The sequence below is a fragment of the Marmota marmota genome, unplaced genomic scaffold (assembly GCF_001458135.2).
Source record: "Marmota marmota marmota unplaced genomic scaffold, marMar, whole genome shotgun sequence".
Classification (NCBI taxonomy): Eukaryota; Metazoa; Chordata; class Mammalia; order Rodentia; family Sciuridae; genus Marmota; species Marmota marmota.
In genome coordinates, this window is record NW_026000222.1 from 12363401 (window position 1) to 12386259 (window position 22859).

General features: G+C 38.6%; 1 protein-coding gene across 1 annotated transcript in view; it reads right to left on the reverse strand.

Annotated features, from left to right (window-relative positions):
• Hydin (HYDIN axonemal central pair apparatus protein) overlaps positions 1 to 22859 on the reverse strand; it is a 380287-nt gene that overhangs the window by 285628 nt on the left and 71800 nt on the right. The window contains exons 7-9 of the mRNA XM_048792466.1: positions 21108 to 21227; positions 17883 to 18017; positions 8188 to 8387 (exon numbers count right to left, since the gene is read on the reverse strand). Of these exons, the coding sequence (XP_048648423.1) occupies positions 8188 to 8387; positions 17883 to 18017; positions 21108 to 21227 (455 nt within the window). The remainder of the gene's footprint in view (positions 1 to 8187; positions 8388 to 17882; positions 18018 to 21107; positions 21228 to 22859) is intronic.

The window sequence follows — 22859 nt, forward strand, 5'->3', positions numbered from 1 at the left end:
CCACAGCTCCAGAGACACTGTGAAACATTCCCACAACACATCAATGTGTTCAAACACCTTCGGTAGTCCTCAGGGTCAGTGTAATAAAGTTCAAATCCTAGGCATCCACAGTCTCACACAATCTGCTCCCAACCAGGTTTCACATTTTGAGAATACATACCTCTGCCCAAATATCCCTTGCACCTGTCACATTCCCAGGTGGGGTGAGTGGGAAACCATGGTCTCTTCGTCCACAAGCTCCCTCAGCACTACACCTGTTCTGCCTTCCAAGTAGATTGTGCCCCTTGTAACAATCCAGAACCGCTAGGGTCGTATCAGAACACCCAGCCCTTCCCTGGTGCCTCCTCCTTCCAAAGTGGCTGACCACATTCCACACTCAGTCCCCTTTTCAACAGAACCTGCTTATGCAAAGCTCCTGGTGTGGTACACACAATAGAGTTCCTTCCCATGGAATTTGGGTTTTCTCTCCTCTTCTGTCAATAGTTTCTAGCCATTGCAAGAAGCAGTATGGAAAGTAATGTTAGAAACTAACACAGAGGGCTGGGGTCAGCCCTAGAGCACTCACCTAGCACGAGCGAGGCCCTGGGTTCGATCCTCAGCACCACATAAAAATAAATTAATTAGTTAAAGATATTGTATCCAACTGCAACTAAAAAATAAATATTAAAAAAAAAAAGAAAGAAACTAACACAGAAAGAAGTTTAAAGAAACAGCCTCTGAAGGAGAGCAGATCCATGGGCACAGACTCCATTCTGGAGAGTATTTTACATATGTCAATTCTTGTAATCCTCCAAAATACCTTTAAAAAGTACGTATTGGTATTTGTGTTTTAGATATGAAAATATAGATGACCCCAAGAGGTAGGCAACATGCCCAAGGTTGCCCAGCCAGATGGTGGGAGAGCTGGGAGGGAAGCTGCCTCAGGTCCCCTGCTCTGTCCCTCTGCCCCAAGCCACCCCTGAACATGGAAGCCATCATTGTACCCCACACACAGTTCTCTACTCCCAGGAGCCTCTCGGAGAGGTTGTTGAATTGCATTACAGTCAAATCCTAAAGGGGAATAAAAATATTTTCATTCATTCTTTAACTTTTATAACATCTTGGTGAAACAGAAAAGGACTAAACTCTTAGTAGCTCCAGAATCCCTGCTTCATGGAACTCGTGAGTCTTCCACTGTCAAAGTTCTGTCCTTCCTCTGGCCTCAGTGAGAACCTGAAGAGCTGAGAGCAGGCCAGGTTTCCTGGCTTGGGGAAAACATGGCAGTCCCTTCCTCTCTCTTTGCCACTCCTTCCCAGGACTTTTCTTTCTGCACTGTGATTATACCTCCTTTTCAAATATTTCTTGGTAGCAGAAGAGCAGATTTGAAGTGAATTGGATATTATTACATAGCAGAACACAAAATTCTCTGTGAATTTTCCACAGAGAAAGTGACACTTGATATCACGCCTCTAGGACCTGCAGGAGTCCAAATTCTGAAGAGCAGGAATGGATCCTTTCCTTCGTGCTAATTGTTAGGCTTAGATTACACTCCACTTCTTCAGTGGTTAGGAAATCACCTGGGATCGCCTTTGCCACTTGGAGCTACCTAAGCTTTCTCAATAAATCAGTGTTAATTGGTGGAGTGTGTTACGTTCTGGTGCCTAACCGCTGTCTGTAATTTGATTTTGTACTTTGTTTTATTAGAGACGAGCTGAACCAGCTTAAAAATATCAAGTATCAGAAAAGGCTCTTACAAAGAAGTCAAAAGTATCCAATAAAAAAAAAAGTATCGTTCCTCAAGAGCATAAGGCTGGCTCTATCAAAATGTTTGGTCTTGATATCAGCCTTCATTAATACCAACTACCTAATTATGGACAGAATTCAGTTTTGTGAAAAACCATGAGTCACAAGAAATATGTTTTGTTCCATCATGAGTTATTCTTAAGAACTGAAACTATTCCATCCAAATGATTCAATACTATAACAGAAGTCTAAATATTGGTCCTACTATATTAAATATTAAATATTAGTATTTCTCTTCAGGTAACCTTTCTTCTTTAATTTCTAACTTGAGGCTTTAGGCTTCAAAATTGCTTCTTAATAATCACTGTCTCTCTTACCTTCCAATATTAATCCCACTTTAATAGTCAAAGTTATTCTGGGACCTACTAGAGTTTTAGGTCAAATTTGTAATAAAGTTGAATGGTAATTGTTTATGTTCTCTGTATATTTTATAGAACACTGCAGCTCCTTTTATTAGTGTAAAAAACATCATGCCCATTTTATAGTACATGTCTTTTTTATTTTAAATTATTGTAGAGGTTTATAGTTGTACTTTGCCCTTGTGATATATTGTTGGATGGGAATCCTATAAACATTTATTGAACACTTATTTATTCTTGACATTTTGCTAGATGTTGGGGAATACAAATGAAAAGGTATACAATCCTTGCATTTGAGAAGCTCACATTCTAATGGGGAAAACAGATGTACAAAGAAAGTTTTACTTTTACAATTTATATAAAACTAACCATCATATAAACTTAATCATCAATTAAATATTTCATTAACAATATATATAAGAATATGTATCAAAATAATATGTATTTAACATATACATAAAATAACATAATTTCAATAACAATATGTATACATATATAAACTTCTAGTCATATATCAGCCTTAAAAGAGCTAGGACTAAGAGTGAACTGAGCTTTTGACTCCAAATTCCCAAAGTACAACCACTGCTCTATCAAGTGTATTAATAATCACATTAATCCAAGAACCCTCCCTAGGAAACAGAATCACCTCTACAGTTTTTAGAACATTACCTGGGGATCTCCCAAAGATTCTGATTCAACATGATCTGACCACAAATTCAGTCACATTCTTCCTCATTGTAGCTATCAGAGATTTCTGTTGCAAACAACAGGCTAATTCAGAATAAGAATTGATTGGAAGGGTTTGAGGCAGCTCATGGAACTAACAAAATGGTTGGAAAATATGCATTTTGTGGAAAAAGCATAAAATACCATTTCATGAAAAATCTAAGCAGGAAAACAACAAAAAAAAATTTGCAAAGAGGCAATTTGAGAGACTTAGTTGCATAGAAAATGGGGGAGATGAGAAGCCTAACCTAAGATGGTGAAGTAACACTTGGACTGTTAACTGCAGTGAGCCATTTTCACCCCTAGGTTGGAGATGAAAGGAAAGGATGAAGCATTATACATCCTGGGGTTCTAGGGTTACCTGGAAGAACTTGGAACCTGGGAAGGCCAGTCTGACAGCATCTAAGACCACAGAGAAGTTGCAGCTGCTGCTGGGGACTCTGCTAAAGATGGAGGAGGAAGAGGAGGGGGAGGGGGAGGGGGAGGAGGAAGAAGAAGAATATCTTAGCTCCTTCCTTCCTTCTTTCCTCCTACTCTCCAATCTCCTTCCAGTGCCCCCACGGATCCAACTCAGCTGGAATCCAGCCAGCCTCAGGAGGTAGTGGAAGGCTAACTCAGTCCCACAATGATACTGGGCCAAAGTAGGGACAGGACAAAAAACGGATCTGAGAACAAAGGAGCCCAGAACTGACCCATGTTTGTTCTAATCCAGGTTTTGAGATTAGTTTCTTGGAGAGACTTGGGTAGGTCATTTCTGTCCTCCTGCCTTCCTTCCTTCACCTGTAAAATGGAAATTTGGATGTCCTCATGGTTTCTGGCTAGTCCTTGAGTTGGTTCCCCAATTTACCTTAGAATTATTTCCATATTAAGAAAATATGATTGACCATATGCAACAAAATGAAATTAAACCCCTCTCTGTCACCATACACAAAATTCAGCTCAAAGTGGATCGATCAAGGACCTAGGAATTAAACCAGAGACACTGCATCTATTAGAAGAAAAAATAGGCCCAAATCTCCATCATGTCAGATTAGGCCCCAACTTCCTTAATAAGACTCCTAAACACAAGAATTAATATCAAGAATCAATAAATGGGATGGATTCAAACTAAAAAGCTTCTTCTCAGCAAAAGAAATAATCAGTGAAGTGAATAGAGAGCCTACTAATTGGGAACAAATTCTTGCCACACACATGTCAGATAGAGCACTAATCTTTAGAATATATAAAGAACTCAAAAATCTTAACACCAAAAAAGCCCAAATAATCCAATTAATAAATGGGCCAAGAAACTGCACAGACACTTCTCAGAAGAAGATATACAATCAATCAACAAATATATGAAAACATGTTCAACATCTCTAGCAATTAGAGAAATGCAAATCAAAACTACTCTAAGATTTCATCTCACTCCAGTCAGAATGGCAGCTATTAAGAAAACAAACAAGAAATGTTGGTGAGGATGTGGGGAAAAAGGCAAACTCATACATTGCTGGTTGGGACTGCAAATTGGTGCAACCAATCTGGAAAGCAGTATGGAAGATCCTTGGAAAACTGGGAATGAAACCACCATTTGACCCAGCTATTCCACTCCTCAGTTTATACCCAAAGGATTTAACAACAGCATACTACAGGGACACAGCCACATCAATGTTTAGCAGCACAATTCACAATAGCAGCACAATTCACAATTGCTAAACTGTGGAACCAACCTAGATGCCCTTCAGTAGATGAATGGATAAAGAAAATGTGGTACATACACACAATGGAATACTATTCAGCATTAAAAGAGAATAAAATCATGGCATTTGCAGGCAAATGGATGAAGCTGGAGAAATATAATACTAAGTGAAGTTAGCCAGTTCCCCAAAACCAAATGCTGACTGATTCATCTGATTTAAGGATGCTGATTCATAACATGATGCAGGGTAGGGGGGAGGATTAAATGAACTCTAGATAGGGAAAAGGGGGAAAGGGGAGGGAGGGGAAGGTAAGGAGTATAGTGGTAGGAAAGACAGTGGAATTTGATGGTTATCATTCTCCTAAGTACATGTATGAAGACACGAAGAATGTGACTCTACTATGTGTACAACCAGAGAAATGAAAAATTGTGCTCTATATGTGTAATATGAATTATAATGCATTCTGTTGTCATATGTAACAAATTAAAAATTTTAAAAAGAAAATATGATTTACATTGTCAAATGGATAGAACAGTTTTAGATCTCTTCTTGCAACTGCAAATTATTAAATATAATTTTGCTTCACATTTACATGAATCTAATAGGCAGGAAATTCCCATCTATGGGTAATTTTTAAGATTCAGATAAGCAGTTAAGGAAGATATACTTCCTACACTTTTCTTTCAAATTAGGTAGATTATCTTTTTCATATATAAAAATATCAATGTAATAGGAAAATTTTAATGTGTATTATGCATGGTAGTTGTATTTTGTTTAATGAAAAAAGATGGGTTCTTCCTAAGTCATGGTGAGCCAATTGAACATCCACTTCCTTCCTTCTAAATCAAAATATGTGAGGCTCACACCATGAGATGGCAAAGGCTTTAGTAGGTTGATGAATGATGTCAGGAGACACTAATTTCCAAAAGAACTTTGGCTTTGATTTATTTAAAGTAGTTCAGAGAGTCTTGCCTCCCTTTAGGATACAGAAAGGAGAAAAGTGTTTCTCTCATCCTAACAATGAAAAAAACAAAACAAAACTGGCAGAACAACAAAATCACAACTTTTCTTGAACCTATCAGAGAGCTGAGGTTTCAGAGCAAACTGCCTGAAATCTAAAGACAGGCAATCCCCCTTCTCCCAGGGAGATGGGACATGTACAAATGGTTTTACCAGTGGCTTTTACCTGTGGCTGACAGAACTTGCCTCCATGTGGAAGAAAAGGTAAGATGCAATGAAGCAGAAGAAATATTTGAAGAGGTAATGGATGAGATTTTCCAAAAAATAATGAAAGATCTAGGAAATTCATAGAACCTCAAGAGGATTAAAGTAAAACAAAACAAAAGCAAAACAAAATCCTTAAAACAACAAGCCAAAAAAAATCAAAATTTATACCTAGATACATCATATTCACCCTGCTAAAAACCAAATATAAAGACAAAATCATGAAAACAGCCCAAGGGAAAGATATAACAATAAGAGGAGGAACAAAGGTAAGAATGGCAATAGACTTCTCATTAGGAAAATGTAAGCCAAATGACAATTGAGTGACATCTTTAAAATACTGGGAAAATATGTGTATATATAAATGTTGGCCCAAAATTCTATACAGTAGAGAAAATGTCTTATAGAAATAAAGGAAAAAATAGGATTTTTTTCCAGATAGACATAAACTGAATTCATAGTAAACTTATTCTACAAGAAATAGTAAAGATAGCTTTTATTGCAGGAGAAATGGAATACCAGGCAGAAACATATATCTTACATGAAATGATTCAGTGACAGTGATTCTCTTGGGATACTTGGAAGAATAAATACAAATTTCCTCCCAAAGGATATGCCCTTGACCTGCAATATGGCAACAGTACTACCTAAATGTGCAGACTGGCTAGCCTGAAAACTCTTCTACCAGAAAATACATAGGAAGATTGGATAAAATAAAATACAAATGTAGAGCTGGACATGCACAAAAAATTAAGGAAAACTCACAGTATTCCAAAACAAAGAGGAAACTAAGAATCAGAGCAGGGAGCCACCAAGCTAAATCGAGGTCAGCCCTGGGCTCTCCAAAGCATAAAAGCCTAGGTTTTTAACAGCCCTGCTGGAACAGGAGACAAGGTTTTGAGATGCTCAAGTCAGAGGACTGGTACCAAATCCTTGTATAAACCTGGGAAAGGAAGACCCACAAATATCCTCCTATCAGTAAGGAGAAAAATGTCTGTCTTGCTTTTGGGTGTGAGAAACAAAATTTATCTAGGAAATTTTTAACTTTGGACTTTGCATCTTATGCAGGTTTGAGGTTCAAATATACTCCACCAGTCCAGGAAAGTCTCAGGCAAGAAATTACCAAAAGACCACTATAGGGTCTCACCTCTGGGAACCAGAAGAAGACAATGCTAATCCTTTCTAGAGAAATGTGTCCTTAAGCAGCAAAGGCTTCCCCCAAAAAAGAACCTTCTGTAAAATGAGCTCATAGTCTAGATCAATATACACACTATTTTTTTAAAGATGAAGAAAACAATTTGAGCCCTGCCTCCTGTTTTCTCAAGCTGGTTGCTCTTTTAAGGCCCCACCATTCAGTCACCATTCTCATACCCCAGAAAAATGGTTCTTTCCCATCTTATAAGAGAGTTCCTTTACATTAGGGATTTCCTCACCATCCTTTATATTGTCCCAAGATGTCTACACTACAGCTACTCTATTCAAGTCCATCACTTACTACCCCTGTGCTCTTGATACACCCTCTCAATCCCACAGTATTCTCATCGTCAAAGTCAGCAATAGCAGGCTGAATCCTTCTCAAATCTCATCCCTCTGAAATCCTCTTCTTCCTTGTTCTGTTTTTAAGAAACCTTGTGATTACTTTGGGATCACTCAGAAAATCCAGTATAATCTCCCCATTCTAAGGTCAGCGGATTAGTAACCTTAACCCCTCTTTACCATGTAACATTACACACTCACAGGTTCTGGGGATTAGGACACTGACATAGTTGGAAAACTATTATTCTGCCTGCCAAATGGCTTTGGCTCATTTTAAGAAAAATAAATAAAGAGCAAACACTTATTATTTAGTACTCTCTATGTAGCAGTAGTTTATGTCCATTAACTCACTTTTGTCCTCATAACAGCCTTATGTTATGAGGCCTCTATACTTTCCCTTATTTTTCAGATGAGACAACTGAGGGCCATGAGCTGAGGAAGGTGGACAGTCCCTAGAAGCTGGAAAATAGATTCTCCCATACTGCCCAAAAGATCATAGCCCTGCTGACATTTTAGTTTTAGCCCAAAGAGGGATATGCCCTATTGAAATGTAAGATAATGATCTTGTGTTGCTTTAAGTTTGTGATGTTTATTAAAACAGCAATAGAAACAATCCAGCCAATTACAAAACTTCTCGATCAAAACAACTTATTTATAAATTCATAACCAACAGGTGAGAGATTTGGTTAGAAATGGATATAAAATAAGAACTTTAGGTTCCTCGTAGGATGAAGAGGAAGTCTAATCTGTATCAGTGAGGTTTCCCAGCTTTGCAGTTGGAGATTATAACAAGTCATTCCATCCCGAATGTTATTCTAGCAAATTACTTGTGCTGACCTGATTTATCTATGCTCAGAAACAAGAGCCAAAGGGATGCATACCTATGAGTTACGATGTGAAACACAGCGTCCTTGTTGCCAATGTTTCGTACCAGTAGAATCTTCTGAGTGCTGTATTTGACAGGACAATTGGAAAAATTCAGCTCATCGGGAAAATCCAGGATGGCCCGTGCACCTCTAGCTTTGATGGGTACGATAAACTTCTCTCTTTCAGTAACACAGGTCAACATATGGGAATAATCCTACAAGGGAAGAGAACATTCATCATTTGTGGAAAAACCAACATGATCAAGGAAAACAGTGGTTATGCCAGGTCATGTGCAAAGGGCATCTTGGTGTATTACCTTAGAAATGTCTCCCTGACAATTACAGATGGACTTTCAATGAGATTCTCTTTTCTGAGAGGAGTATAGTTTAAGCCTTATAGCCTACAAGCCAGTAGAGAAGCTCAGGTTTCACGGCACATTTTTCTTTAATCAAAGGAGATTCACACCAATTCCCTCACCCCCATATATCCTTCTGGCCCATGTGTTGGATTGATGATTCTAATGAGTGGTCTCTTCATACCCACACTCTGCATTGTGCCTTTGCAGATTCTCCTCCAGATATGGAGTTCATTTCTCTGCTCCCTGTTTTGAGCAATAGACAGAGGCACAAGTTGTACTATACTAAGTTCAAGGTGAGGCCTCAAAAGGCTTTGGTATTTCTAGTCTTGCTCTGAAACCCTGCCACTGCCATGTGAACAAGCTTGGTATAACCTACTGCAGGAGGAAATCCCAGATATTCCAGCGAGGGCCATGCCAGACTAGCTTCAGCCAGATGATCCCCAGATATCAGAGAGAGCCCAGCCAAGTTGAGCAGAGCTGCTGCCCCAAGATAAAAGAATGCCCAATCAGTACAAGAAGAACCGCCCAGCTTAACCATAGTCTTGTGGTCAACAATAAATGCTTATTACTTAAGCAACTAAATTTTGGCTTGCTCTATTGTTATGCAGCAATGACTAACTGGTGCATACCCAGGTGTGAGCCTCCCCTCTAGTGCAAAGCCATTACCGACCATTCCAAACAAAAACTCTGAGGCTCTAAGCACCCCAGTCTTCCAGTCTTGGGTCTAAATGTGACAGAAACACTGAACTCTTCAGTCATCTCACTAGCTAGAAACAGAATGCTTGTTGGCAACATAGCAATCTTAAAAGTGAACCCTCAGCAATAAGCAAGACTAAATGTAAGAGGAAAACTAACAGTCCCTCCAAGAATTGGCCAGAAGCTTAGAAGTCCATCATGAAAGGAATATATTATCTAAATCGAGTTTATTTTTCTTCATTTTCAGTTTTCCAATCATGTTGGTGTGTTTTAGCAGCAAGGCAATCTTAATAAATGTAAAATCATTTTGAACTTAAATTTCCTTTCAGTAATCATGTGTAAATGGTGTTAACTGGTGGAGGGTTTTCTGGTTTGTTTGTTTTGTGGTGCTGGGAATTAAACCCAGGGATTTGTGCACACTAGGCAACTACTGTACCACTGAGCTATGTACTCAGCCTGGACAAACAAAATTGAAATTCTCTTTGGGCTTTGGGAGAAGAGTAGAAATGGAAACAAGTGACATGGATGGACATACAGCTTCATGAAGCCACAGAACAGTAGGAAATAGTGGTATTCCCAATTAATTTATTCAGTTAATTATGTTTATTAAGTGCCCGGTGCCAGCCACTCTGCCAGGCTGAGGAATATAGTTGATTAGGAAACAGACATGGTCACAGCCCACTTCCTCTTACATGAAGATGGATGAGACAATGAACAAGTAGGGGAAAAAAAGATACATTATATCCAATGCAATCCATGTATAAATATGTGTAAAGAAAAGTCTCCTGTGAAGCCTCTGTAACCCTAACACATGATGTTCTCTCTGCAAACCCAGACTTCAAACTCATACCCGGCTACCCAGAGGTATCTCATTGGCTGTGAACATATCATATCTCAAACCGAAGCTCCCGATTAATGCTTCTGTCTGCAACTGTGCATAAAGATGTCCTGCTGAGGGGCAGAATTGGAGGCTGACATCCAGCCCATTCTGCTGACCCCAACTGTACCAGCCCAGAGGGGGAACCTCTGTCTAGCACCCAAAAGGCTCCACAAAGCCATTCAAGGTCATCTTCTGACCTTCTCTCCATGCCAAACCCATTCCTGAACAGCCTCCTGGTCTCAACACTGGCATCTTTGTCCTTCCAGTGGCCTGGATTTAAAACATTGGAATAATAGGACAAGATGAGTTCAGAAAAGGGGCTCTGAGGAAAATAACACATGGTCAAGTGACCATACGGGAAGGGGCTTTAGGTTAGAACAACCAAGATGACCTCCCTCAGGAGGCAACCTCTTCACGGAGACATGAAGAGGAGATGGAGCCAGCCTGGAGAGACCCAGGAACAGAGTGTTCCTGGCAATGGGAACAGGAAACATAAAAGCCCTATGGTAGGAGCAAGTAATAAAAATTAATGAACAGGACTCATGAAATTTATTAAATTTGAGTTGTTGGATTCTTTGCTTTACAATTGATTCTGGTTTCTAAATGATAATGCCAGGAATTTATGGCATGCAAATAAAAGGAAGTACAAATTACACCAAGATATTTGATTTTAGAAAACCCCACGGAATTCAACGCTACAGTCTAGTCTGATTACAACAGAATCCTGAAGAGATAAGCACTGTTTTCATTTTTTTTTTCCTGAGGAGATCAAACCACAGCCAGCAAAGGTTTTGTGGGGAATTATAAACTGGAGAGCAGCTGGCACATGTGGAAACTTTAATATTAATTGAGGCTTTGAGAGAAAACGAAAAAAACAAAAACAAAAGATGCTGTGGAAGGCAGGATTCAAGGAAATCCCAAAGCATTTTGTCTTATTTTATTCTATATCCACGTATCTTCTTCCTCATTCCATAAGGAATTAAAGACAGTGGGAAAAGGTTTAGGAAGCTGGTTGAGATATTAAGGGGAATGTTTTTAAATCTTTTCAAGTTCCTAAATGAGGAATGTTTGAAATTGGATCAGAATTATTTATTTTTTCATAATCAATTCACATATCCATAAGAGAATATGGAGAAAGTTCTTTAAGAAATTCTTTACAACACATTTCAATATTGAAGTTGTGCATTTAATATGACTGTATTAAATTACATAATATACTATTATATATTGCTTTGCTGGTTTAGAATTAATTCAGACATGATGAGTTGGGCAGCTCTGTCATCCTGCAAGCTAAGCAATTACTTCAGTTGATGTACTCCCTTTCACTGTACTTAGATCCAGAGCAATCAGGCCACCATTCAAAGCCAGAAATATTTATTCTGAGCTCTTTCCCCTCTACTATGAGAGACTTAGCCACAATTACTCTATATCTTAAAGTGTTATCCTATATGTCAATGCTCTCCAGATGAAACTTCCAAATCACTTTTTGTTGTTAGTCTTCCTTCCAACATGCCCAGCCTCCAAACTTTAAAAAAAAAAAATCCGAATATGAAAATGGCAGATACAACTTTTCAAGAAGTGAAAAAAATGAGTCATGATTTTACATTTGTGCCATGACAGGATGCAAACGTGGCAATAATTCTTTCAAAGTTTCAGCAAAGGGAAATGGCATTTTCTACTACAGTGAATGTCTCTCTGTGTGAAGATCAGGACCAGCATGTTAAGCCCCCTCATCCTCTTTCTGCCTTTACTCTGAAACTCAACAGAGGAATAGCAACATGGCAGACCCAGATCTGATCAGGTCTTGGTGGATTTCACATGCTGTGTCCCTGGAAAATGTTCTACATTCATTAGTTGGTTACAAGTCATTATTATATGGTATCTTCTCAATCTGAAATTCATCCCTCAAAACAGAATGATCACTTCTGAAGTCCCAATCAGTTTAAAACTAACATTGATACATTGATGGTATATCTTTTTTGAATTTTTTTGATTTGTCTCTGTTCCATATAGATTCAGAAACTTATTTATTTATTTATTTAAATTAGGTATATATGACAGAAGTATGCATTTTGATTCATTGTAAACAATTGCAACACAATTTTTCATTTCTCTGGTTGTATAAGATGTAGCATCAAACTCTTTGTGCAGTTATACGTGTACCCAGGGTAATGATGTCCATCTCATTCCACCGTCTTTCCTGCTCTCACTGCTTTACCCTCCCTCCTCTTTGCTCAATCAAAGTTCCTCCATTTTTCCATGCCTTCCCCTTCCCAATTATAGACCAGCATCAACTTATCAGAGAGAATATTCAGACTTTTGTTTTTTTGGGATTGGCTTACTTCACTTAGCACAATATTCTCCAACTCCACTTCAGCTAAAAATTTGATGAGGGAAGGTTTTGTTGTTGTTGTTTTTAGAAGAATTCCAATCAGTAAATGCAAACCAATTATGGAATTAGGAACTGAAACTTCAATGATCTAAGTAATGATCTTCACTGTATCATTAACAAAACAAAACATAACAGACATTTTGTGTCTCTTGATGTGATACAATAGGAAGTAGCACATCACTTATGAAAGATTCTTGCCAAAAAAAATAATAATTAAACAGTTATCTAACCAAGGCTCTATACCTGGCCACCAGTATATAAGCAACAGGGGTCAAAAGATTGCAAGCAATCCATTGAGGATCAACTAGCAAACCTGACCTGCATCCCAATTTAAACAAATCAACTTAAAAAAAATTATGACTCAATTGGTGAAATACTAAATACTAACGGAATATTTGATGTTATTAAGGAATAATGGTCATTTTTTAGGTATACTTTTGGTATTGTGGTTAACTTTTAAAAAGTTCCTATGATTTTGAGACAAATAATGAAGTATTTACAATTGAAAAAAATCTGATGTATGGGTTCCAAACCCTTTGAGGATAGGAGCAGGGTGGACAAAGCCAGACTGATTGGGCACTGATAGTGGGAAGGGTTGGGCAATGACAGTCCACCACACTATACTCTCAACTTTTATATATCAGTGAAAGCTTTCATAATAAAAATATTTTAAGTGCTTTATAGTGACTTCCTCCCCCTCTCTGAATGACTCCTCACTCTTCATGATCTTACCTTCTGCAACCTTATCCTCTGCCTCTTCCCGGAGGCTTCCTCTGCTTCAGCCCCACTGGTCATTTTGCACCCCCCTGAGCCTGTAGCCAAGCATGTTTCTGCCACAGGGCCTTTGTACTTGCTGTTCCCTCTCCCAGAAAGCTTTTTCCTCAGATGTTTGCATGGCTTAAGTTAGTTTTTTGCCCAGATGCTACTCCAACAGAGAAGTCTTCCCTGACCCTCCTATTTCAGGGAAAGAGCTTTATTTATCATACTCTTCATTTTATCAAAGAGTATCATTTATCATGTCACTAACTGACATTTAATTATATATTTGTCAACTCACTAGGTAACATAAGCTCTATGAGGGCCAAACTGTTGGATTGTAGCTCAAACAATGCACACAGTGAGCCAAAGAACATTAGTCAACCATAATATCTTTATCGGGGTACAAAACTATCAAGGGTTCTTCATAAAGAGAATTCCTCATTAGCCTGATTATCCAATTATATTTATCAAGTCCAGAAAGCTAAAAAGTAGTGAGTCGACTCATTGAGACATGAAAGAAAATGGAAACATCCCTCCTAGAGAAGACTTCTTAGACGTCTTTCTCCTGTTGCAATGATGGGAAAGTTAACTTTGAAAACATTTAGGACACAAAAAGAAAATGAGTCCTTTCCTATACTTTGCTTTTATCATCTGTAGGCCGTCTTCCAAGTTGAAGAAGTTTCATTATATTTTATTGGGAATAACTTTTTATTTACTTATCTCACTCAACAAATACTTACTGTGTATTTCCTATGCGTTGGGCACTGTGCTAGGCCCTGGGATTATAAGGAGATCCTGACAGAACCGGGGAGGGCTCATTCCACCCAGGAAGGAAACAGACTCCCTACCATTATTTTTGCCAACAAGAATTATTGGCTGTGGAAAATTTGATGACAACTACACTTTGATTTGAAATGCTGGCAACATAGTTTATGATTATTATACACCTAGAACACATAAAATATGTTAACATTTCTATTCTCCTCGGGACAAGGTTTTTATATTTCGTAATAACAAAGTAGGAAAACCATTTGGACAACAAATTAGACATTTTCTCAAAATTTAACTGAATAAGAAAATTGTGTCACTGGATATTCTCTTCAAACACCGCTGCCATTTCCACGTGATAACATGTGTATAAACAAGATGCTTTTTTTTAAGTTTGAGGAAGTACTGTTTTGCTTTCTGACAAAAGCTTAATATTTTTCATACCTTTTTTAATACTGAAGATTCAAATTTAAGAGGTCAAAAAATGCCAGTCTCCGGAATTTTTTACTGTTATTATATGATAACATTGACTATTATATTTTAACAGTACATGATATATACTCTATATTAGACTAATAACAAATTCAATGTTTTTTTTTGTTGTTGTTGTTGTTGCTTTTTAAAGTCTGTGTGGGAAGAGACAAGGAAAGTCAAAGTGAATGTGCTGCACCTGTCATCTGGACTTTTGGCATTCTTAACAAGTTCCATCCCCAGGAAGTCAGATTAATAGATGACAGGGAAAAAAATGTAAATTGCATTATCATCTTCAAGTGCTAATATACATGGATACTGAAAATCCAATTGAAAGGGGACTGGCTTATTAACTGTGGCATGCTGCAATTTACATATCTCACACTCCAGATGTGAGGAGGGCAAATGAGAATGGAGAGGCCGCAGATCAGCAGGGGATAAGGAGGAAAAATACATATGCACGTTGGCTATCAATGTGGCCAGCTGAAGAAACAGTGACATTTCGTGAAATGACTGACTCTCTCCTAAAATAAATCTGGCTCTAGTTACTCTTTGGCTGCATTCTGGAACAGCCTAGAAGACAGTGCCCCTAAACCTAGCCAGTCATTCCATGCACGCCTGCCTGTCAGCTTTCCAGCCGCGAGGGTGGATGGAGGTACTAAATTCACATCATCAGTCTGAGCCCCAGCAACAGGAGAGAACAACTCTGTCTTTAGAAAAATGAGTTCTGTAAACTATATTATTGCATAGAGTCCAAGTCCAACACAAAATCTCAATGGATCCAAAAGCAGATAGTTAAATGTCTCACAGGTAACCATTAGTCTCACTATGTCTTCTCATGCATGCACGTAGCCCTTGACAACTTTTAAATATTTAGAAGAAAAAATGCATAACAATATTCAACTTGTTGATTTTTTTAATTAGGGGTTTCCCAATACATGTGTAATATTGGATAAATTAAATGGTATAAGAGAATATGAAAGCTAGGAGTAAGATAAGTAGCAACCAAATGCAGCCAAGTGTATTAATACTCAATGAGAATGTTAGCATTCAAAATTTATAAAGAACCAGTAAACCTAAAATGTTTCAACTGTTATCTACTGTATAGATAAATAGTATAACCAATAAAAAATTTCTTTTAGTTTCTGAAGATGGAAATTTTTAAATGTACACAAAGAAAACAGAAGAGTGTAGGAAACCCCAATGTACCCATCACTCAGATTCCACGATTATTAACATTCTGTTACTCTGGTTTCACCCATACTCCCACTAACTCCCTCTATTATTATAATATAGCTTCCAAGGTAAAATCCACAGATTTTTTTGAAAGAACAAATATCAAATATACAGATTTGACACAGAAATTATCATGTAATTCACATGCCCAACACAGTACAGAATATTCCACCTTCTCAGCAACATGCAGGTGGAATACCACTTGCCCAACAGAAGACATATATTATCTAACATGAAAACCATTAAGAAAAGCTTTGTATTTCAAGCCACACAAAGGCTTTTACAACCAGCTTCCTGCAGAAGTGACCAGAGCAGGAAGCTGACACTAAACTAAACCCAGGCTCTCTTCTCTTCACAGATAGCATTCAGACAGAGCAAAAACAAACAAACATCAGTAATATATAGCAAAAAGTCCTACATCTGGAGTCCTCTTTTCATTTATCTTAATAGCACCCCAAATAAAAATTATAGCTCCATAAACAAAATGCATGAAATAAATAGTAACACTACAAAGCAGTGAAGTAGCGACAGCACAATTACCATAGGGGAATTCTGACCCATTCACTACAGCTAGCAAATGCTTGGCAGGCCACATGAAATTTTCTATCCCTCCTCTACAGAAAAGTAGAAATAATCCTAGTAGCAGCAGGAATACTGGTAACGACATTAGCAATTTACAATAAGTATTAGTGGTAGAGAAGCAGAGGCTCAGAGCTAGTTCTGCCTGACTCTGCTGGGCTCCATTAATTTCCAAACACAGTGGTGCCATACAGATAAGCACGCATGCTGCTAACATTACATATAACCCAACATTTTGTTACACCTACTTAAGTCTTGTTTTCAGTCCTTGTTCCTTCAGTCGTGCTGGTAAAACCCCTTTCCTCCTCCCCAAGAGTCTCCACTTAGACTCACAGGAAAGAAAACTTGGCCAACAATTCTGTGCTTTTGGAGAAGGGCTGAAGAGGAGGCCCATGCGCTCAGTCCTGCCTACCTGCTCCTTCCCTCCTAGGAGGAACTAGAGTTTCTGTGACTGGGGAAAGGCTGACCCCAGAAGAGAGTCTGATCATGAGCTGATTCCTGGCAGCTGGGGGTAGGGTTCTCCTCCTATTGAAAGCAGACCCTTTCTAGCCTGCCTATGGGCCAACAGGGGTAAGTAGACCAGGTCTCTGCTCTTAGCTGCAGGTTGTCTGTTTGTGTTTTGGTGGGAATAAATGTAGATCATCTTTTTACTGAGTATCAGTTATCTACTAGTTATTGGGGAGCAGAAAATACTCTCTCGGTCACATTCTTTGCCAAGTCAATACCGTGATTGACATTTGAGTCAAGTTAGAATCTGGAGAGGAAAGCTATCACCAACTAGGGTCTCAAACTTTGTGAAGATGGAAATTTTATAACATACACAAAGAAAACAGAAGAGTGGAAGAAACCCCAATGTACCCATCACTCAGATTCCACAATTATTAATGTTTTAATTAGGGGATTCCCAATGCATGTGTGATATTGTATAAATTGAATGGTATAAGAGAATATGAGAGATTGACAATTATTTCTCATTCCCAGTGCTACTAGACACCCTCCTCTCACCATCACCACCATCAACAGTTCCATCCACGCCACCATTGCCAACACCAACTCCACTGCGATGGTTTGGATGTGGTTTGTCCCCTGAGTTCATGTGGAGCATGGTCTGCCATACATTGGGAGAGTGTGGACCTTCAAGAGGTAGACCCTCCCTAAGCTCTGGCTTCCCATCTCATCATTCCATCTCTAGCTTCCATACATGCTCTCACCATAATGTCATCCACCATGAAGTAACTCAGCTAAGGAGGCTCTTACCAGAGCTAAAGCTATGCTGTTTAGAATTCCAAAACTGTGAACTAAAGAAGCCTCTTTTCCTTATATGACCCACCCTCTGGTATTTTATTATAGTAACAAAAAACAGACTAATGCAACTACCATCAATGACAAAAATACTACCACCAACACCCGCCACCACCAAACACTAAGATCTCTATACCAATGCCCACCAACACCAACACCAGTCCTACCAAGTCCACCAATAACACAAGTACTCACCTCCATGAGTGTTTGGAATTGAATTGTAAACTTCTAGTGACAATTCTGTTTTCTTGCCAGCATTGCTATTTACCTTGTTCTCCTCTGGAGTAAAGAGGATTCGGAATACGGATGGCACTCCCGGAGCTACCTTGTGGCAAATATCTTTGGGACTGACTACTTTAAAGTAAGGTGAACTTTCCTCAATAATTTTCACCATCCTTGGAATCTGAAGGAAAAAAAAAACACATGATGAAAGACATTGTGCATGTGAAAAACAAGAAAAGGCACAAAACCTGGAGTCAAGCTGAGACTGAAATTTCCCTCCACTACTTACGAGGCAGGTGACCTTGGTCAGGTCTGAACTTCTGTTTCCTCAACTACAGATTGATGACAGTACCTTCTTTATCTCAATACCTCCCACAAAGCAGGCCTTGATACATTTCAACTTTAATTTTTATTAACATTACCATTACTTGTTTTTATTATTATTGCAAGTCTGTGTTCACTTGATTATTTAAAGTGCTTCATCAGTTAAGACCTCACCACACAGCAGAGGGAAGCTGGATCTCCCAGCACTGCAGAACAACTCCAGAGGAAACCACCTTAATGGGTTCCTTCTGTGGACCATCCAAAGGACATGACCAGCCACTCCATCCTCACAATAGCCTTTGCGCTTCCCCATGGTTCCCGTTCTACAGATGAAGCTTCACCAAGCAGCGGTGCTGGGGGGCAAGTCCTCGCCTGACTCCCTGTGGGACTGTCCCAAGGAAGGCACCGCTAGGAAGCAAGAGCAGAAAACACAGTGGTGCCCCCAGACCGGTGCAGCAGCTCCAAACAGCTGGCCTCTTCAGAGGCTTGCTCCTCCACTTGATCAGCCTGGCCCAGGGGTACATCTCTACCTCAGCAGCCCAGCAATAAAAGAAATGCAATCCTAGGAGAACGGGGTGGTCAAGGGTGAGAAGTGTGTACATACAAAAAAAAAAAAAAAAAAAGGAGGAGGAGTTGTTAAGAAATGACCAAAAGGGCAGAAGACAGTTAACTATAACTCAGTTAACTAGTTAAAGGATGACGTAAGTCTCAAGTGAAAAACCTCCCAGAGCTATAATCCAGGCAGGGAAGACAAGAAGAAATGAAGAAAGAACTCAGATGATAAGACCAGAGAGTGTGAAGACAAGGACGAGGTGTGCATATCTGATAGGAGCAGAACAGGCTTTGCTAGTCATGGGAACGTGCAGTCACTGTGCTGTGCTGAGTGGTGCTGGATAAGCTCTCTGAGAGTGTATTCAGTGAGAGCATAATTACCTGTTAAAAATCAGAAAGGCAATCAACGGCAGCACTAGCAATAATAATTCCCATACTGGGTTAGTACCGACTATGTAACAACCACTTAGCCAAATGCATTCATTATCTCATTTCATATTCAAAACACTCTACTGAAATGGGTACTGTTATCATTCCCATGGCCTGGAGAAGTGAGGGGATGTGCCCTTGGTCTCTAGCTAGAGAGTGCACAGCTGGAATGTGAACTCAGATTAGTCCAACTCTGGAGTCTGGGTGCTTATAACTGTATCTAAAATATAATCATGTGTGATTTATAGAGTGCTCACAGCTTACTGTCACCCAGATGTGTATGAAACAAAGAGATAATGTAAAACAGGTTCTGTTTTTTATACTCCCTGTCAATGAGAAAGCAAAGGGTAAATGGGGCATATTTCTCTGAGTCCTAAGTCTCTCCCAGTGGCTCCTTATAAAACCATGAACTGAAGGAGCAGAGAAACTGGCTAACATCAGCCACTCTGTACAAAGGCCCTGAGGTAGCCTGCCCAGCCTGGAGAAGGCTGCTTGTTGGCAGCTGGACTTTCCCTCTTTCTATGGGGCCTACATTCGCTGAACTTACCAAGCAGTATTGGACTATCCACGAGAACTGAGTGCTGACAAAACTTAACCCAGTCCCTTCCCCTTGACTTGCTTATATATACCCCCATGATAATCATTTCTTGTTTAGGGCCAAGGAGGATTGCCCAAAAGACCCTTTGAACTAGCTCCTCTCTGCCTTTAATAGCCTCAGAATAACTGACAGAGAATTTTAAAAAGTAATAAAGGAAAAAGAGAAGTCAAAGTGAGAAACCGAATTGGTTGGAAGCCCTACATGAAAAGAAAATTCTCAGTGTCTATGTAATGTGCCTCTTCTTGAGGTCTAGGGACTCAACCCCAAGTACCTCAGATTCTTTTTCATCTCTTTGCCTACGTTTAGTTTCTGTCCCATGAGCTTTTCTTGCTAACAATACTTGCAGCAAAGAACTAAATATACCATTCTCTTCCAAGTCTGACTTTGCTGTCGCTAAATCACTCTATTGAGCTCTGAAAGGCATCACTGATTCCTTTAATGAGCTACTGTACCGAATATAACTGCAAGTCTTCCCACTTGATTTGGATTCCTACATAGACTTATTTTCTCTTTTTTCTTATTGCTCAAATGTTTTGGTCTCCATGTTCTTGGGCTCCTGTACGTGTTTCTACTTTGCACTTGAAGTAAACCACCTCTCAGATGCCTTCTTCCTGCTCTAATCCTGTTTCACATTTCACCGTGCTTCATGCTGAACTTCCACATTCTCCCTTCTTGCACTATTGTCAGATGTCAAGGAAATTCCCAGGCATTTCATACCTTTTCTTGCAATAAACCCCTAAGGTATCTCTGAGGACAAAGACATAAGACTGGAGAAGAAATCCTCCATCATAATCACACAGAGATGAGGCCTAGACAGCAAGAGAAGCCTTCCTAAATTACCTGTAGACAAAACTCTGAAGGCTATTTGAAATAGAAGGGAGAATACAAGAAATTTTTTAGAAGTATAAATCAAAGAATAAAAATGCATTACAGAATACAAATATAAACGCTCAATAATTGCCATCCATATGTGTCTATGCATAGAGTCTATACATTGAACTGAGAAAATGGTGTTCTGTCATGTGGAGTACATAAACACTAACAGTACCTGCTCTGCCTTAAATAAAAATATAGCCCAACTGAGTTCTCAAATGTGAGAACTCCATGCCATTCACCAAATCAATCCTTTTTTTAACAAGTTAGTTCACATGCTGGGAGTTCACTACTTTTTTGGCATTGCACTGGAACTGAAAGTAGAGCAACACTTGAACAGACCTAGCCGTGTCTTCATTAAGCCTAAAGCCAAAGGGCACATTTTCCTAAGTCTATCCAATGAAAGAACTTATCTAAGATCCTACAGGATCCAAGTTCACTCAAACCTTATTCATATATCTAGAGAAGTTCATGTACCCCAGCAAATATACTCACTTTGTCATTGTTCCTCAGTACCAGTGGAACCTCATAGACTTCACAGGGAGTATAGTTCTGGAATACAATCTCTGATGGAAAGGGCTGGAATAATGTCTGATCCAAATCAACTCCTGAAAACTGCAGTTGAAACAATAAATTATTCATATAGTCACATAGTGGCAAAAATTACTGGGAAAGTTAAGAAAATACCAAATAGACCTTTGGATACTAAAACTAATAACATACTGAACACTAAAAAAGGGGCAACCACCATAAACATTCATGGTTATAATTTATGAGGTTATTGTTATCAACTTCTGTGATACAAAAGAAAGTTAAAAAAAAAAAAAAACAGGCTATTAAGAATTAGATTTCCATGTCCAGTAGTGGTGAATGAGATCATTTGAACCAACAGCCCCATGAGAATAATCCGAAAAGTTATATCAACAAATATTTATTTAGAGGCACTGGAGAGCTAACAAGATAGTAAAGATTTACTGGTCATATTCTAGGAGAAAACAAATAAATAATGATTGGAGTAATAGGGAACATCTGGCTATGTTTTTCCTCCTGCATTAGAATGGGCAGCTGATATATGCACAGCACTTCAGAACATGTAGCAGGGCTAGAGAGACAGAGATAAGAATTCTAAGGCTTGTCAAGATAGAAACCCTGATAGTCTTTCCCTTCATTGAGATGCAACATAAAATAAGGGGGAACTATGGTCTCTCAGTCCTCAAACAGAAGGAAGTGATTCTGGATTGCTGGTGCTGCATCTGTCTAGAAGAAGCAAACATGTCCTTTCTGAAGAAGAGAACATTATCACAGGGGGTAAATCATTTCCATAATTTTCCAATTATGAAAGCTTCCATTTTTAAAAGAAATGTTTTATAGCTTCAAAAAAATGCAACTTATAAAATGACCAAAAATATGAGGAAGTAAGATGTCATTAATGAATACCAGCAGAAATAAGAGACAACAGAAACAAGATATGATTCATGATTATTCGCTACAAGAACATTTTTTTAAATGGCAGAGAATTTGACATGATAAAAAAGAATCAAATGTAAATTATACAACTTAAAGTCATAACAACTGAAAGTAAGACTTCAATGTAAGTGTTTTATGAGGTCAGGGACAACTGAAGCAAGAAAGACTAAAAGGGGAGATAGGTTAGAAGATTATTCAGAACCAAGAAGACTGATTTAAATGATAGAAAATCCAGAAGACAGAGTAAAATATAAACTTAATGTAGCAAAAAAGCATGAAAGAGGTGTAATTGGAATCCCAGAAAGAGAGAATAAGGCAGAGCAATATTGATAAAATAATGATAGAGAATTCGCTGTGATTGAGAAAAAAGAGTCAGGATCCTTCTAAACTCAAGCAGCATTAAGAAAAAAGTGCATACCCAGGTACATAATTTTTACACCACTGAAAACAGAGGCCAAAAATGTGCAAAAGAAACTAAAGGAAAAAACATTTTACTTTCAAGGACAAAATCAAACAACAACAACAACAACAAGAATTCCCAATAAAATGTTGACTTTTCAACTTAATTAACACAAATCAGAAGACGAATATCTTTTAAATTCTAAGGGACTGAGGGTGGAGCTCAGTGGTAGAGCGCTTCTTGGCATACATGAGATCCTGAATTTGATTTCTAGAACTGTAAAGCAAACAAACAAATGAGTAAATAAATCCTGGTGGTGGGGGGGAGAAACCCTACAGACATAATATTATTGTCTACCCTGAAAAATTTCCTTCAAGAAT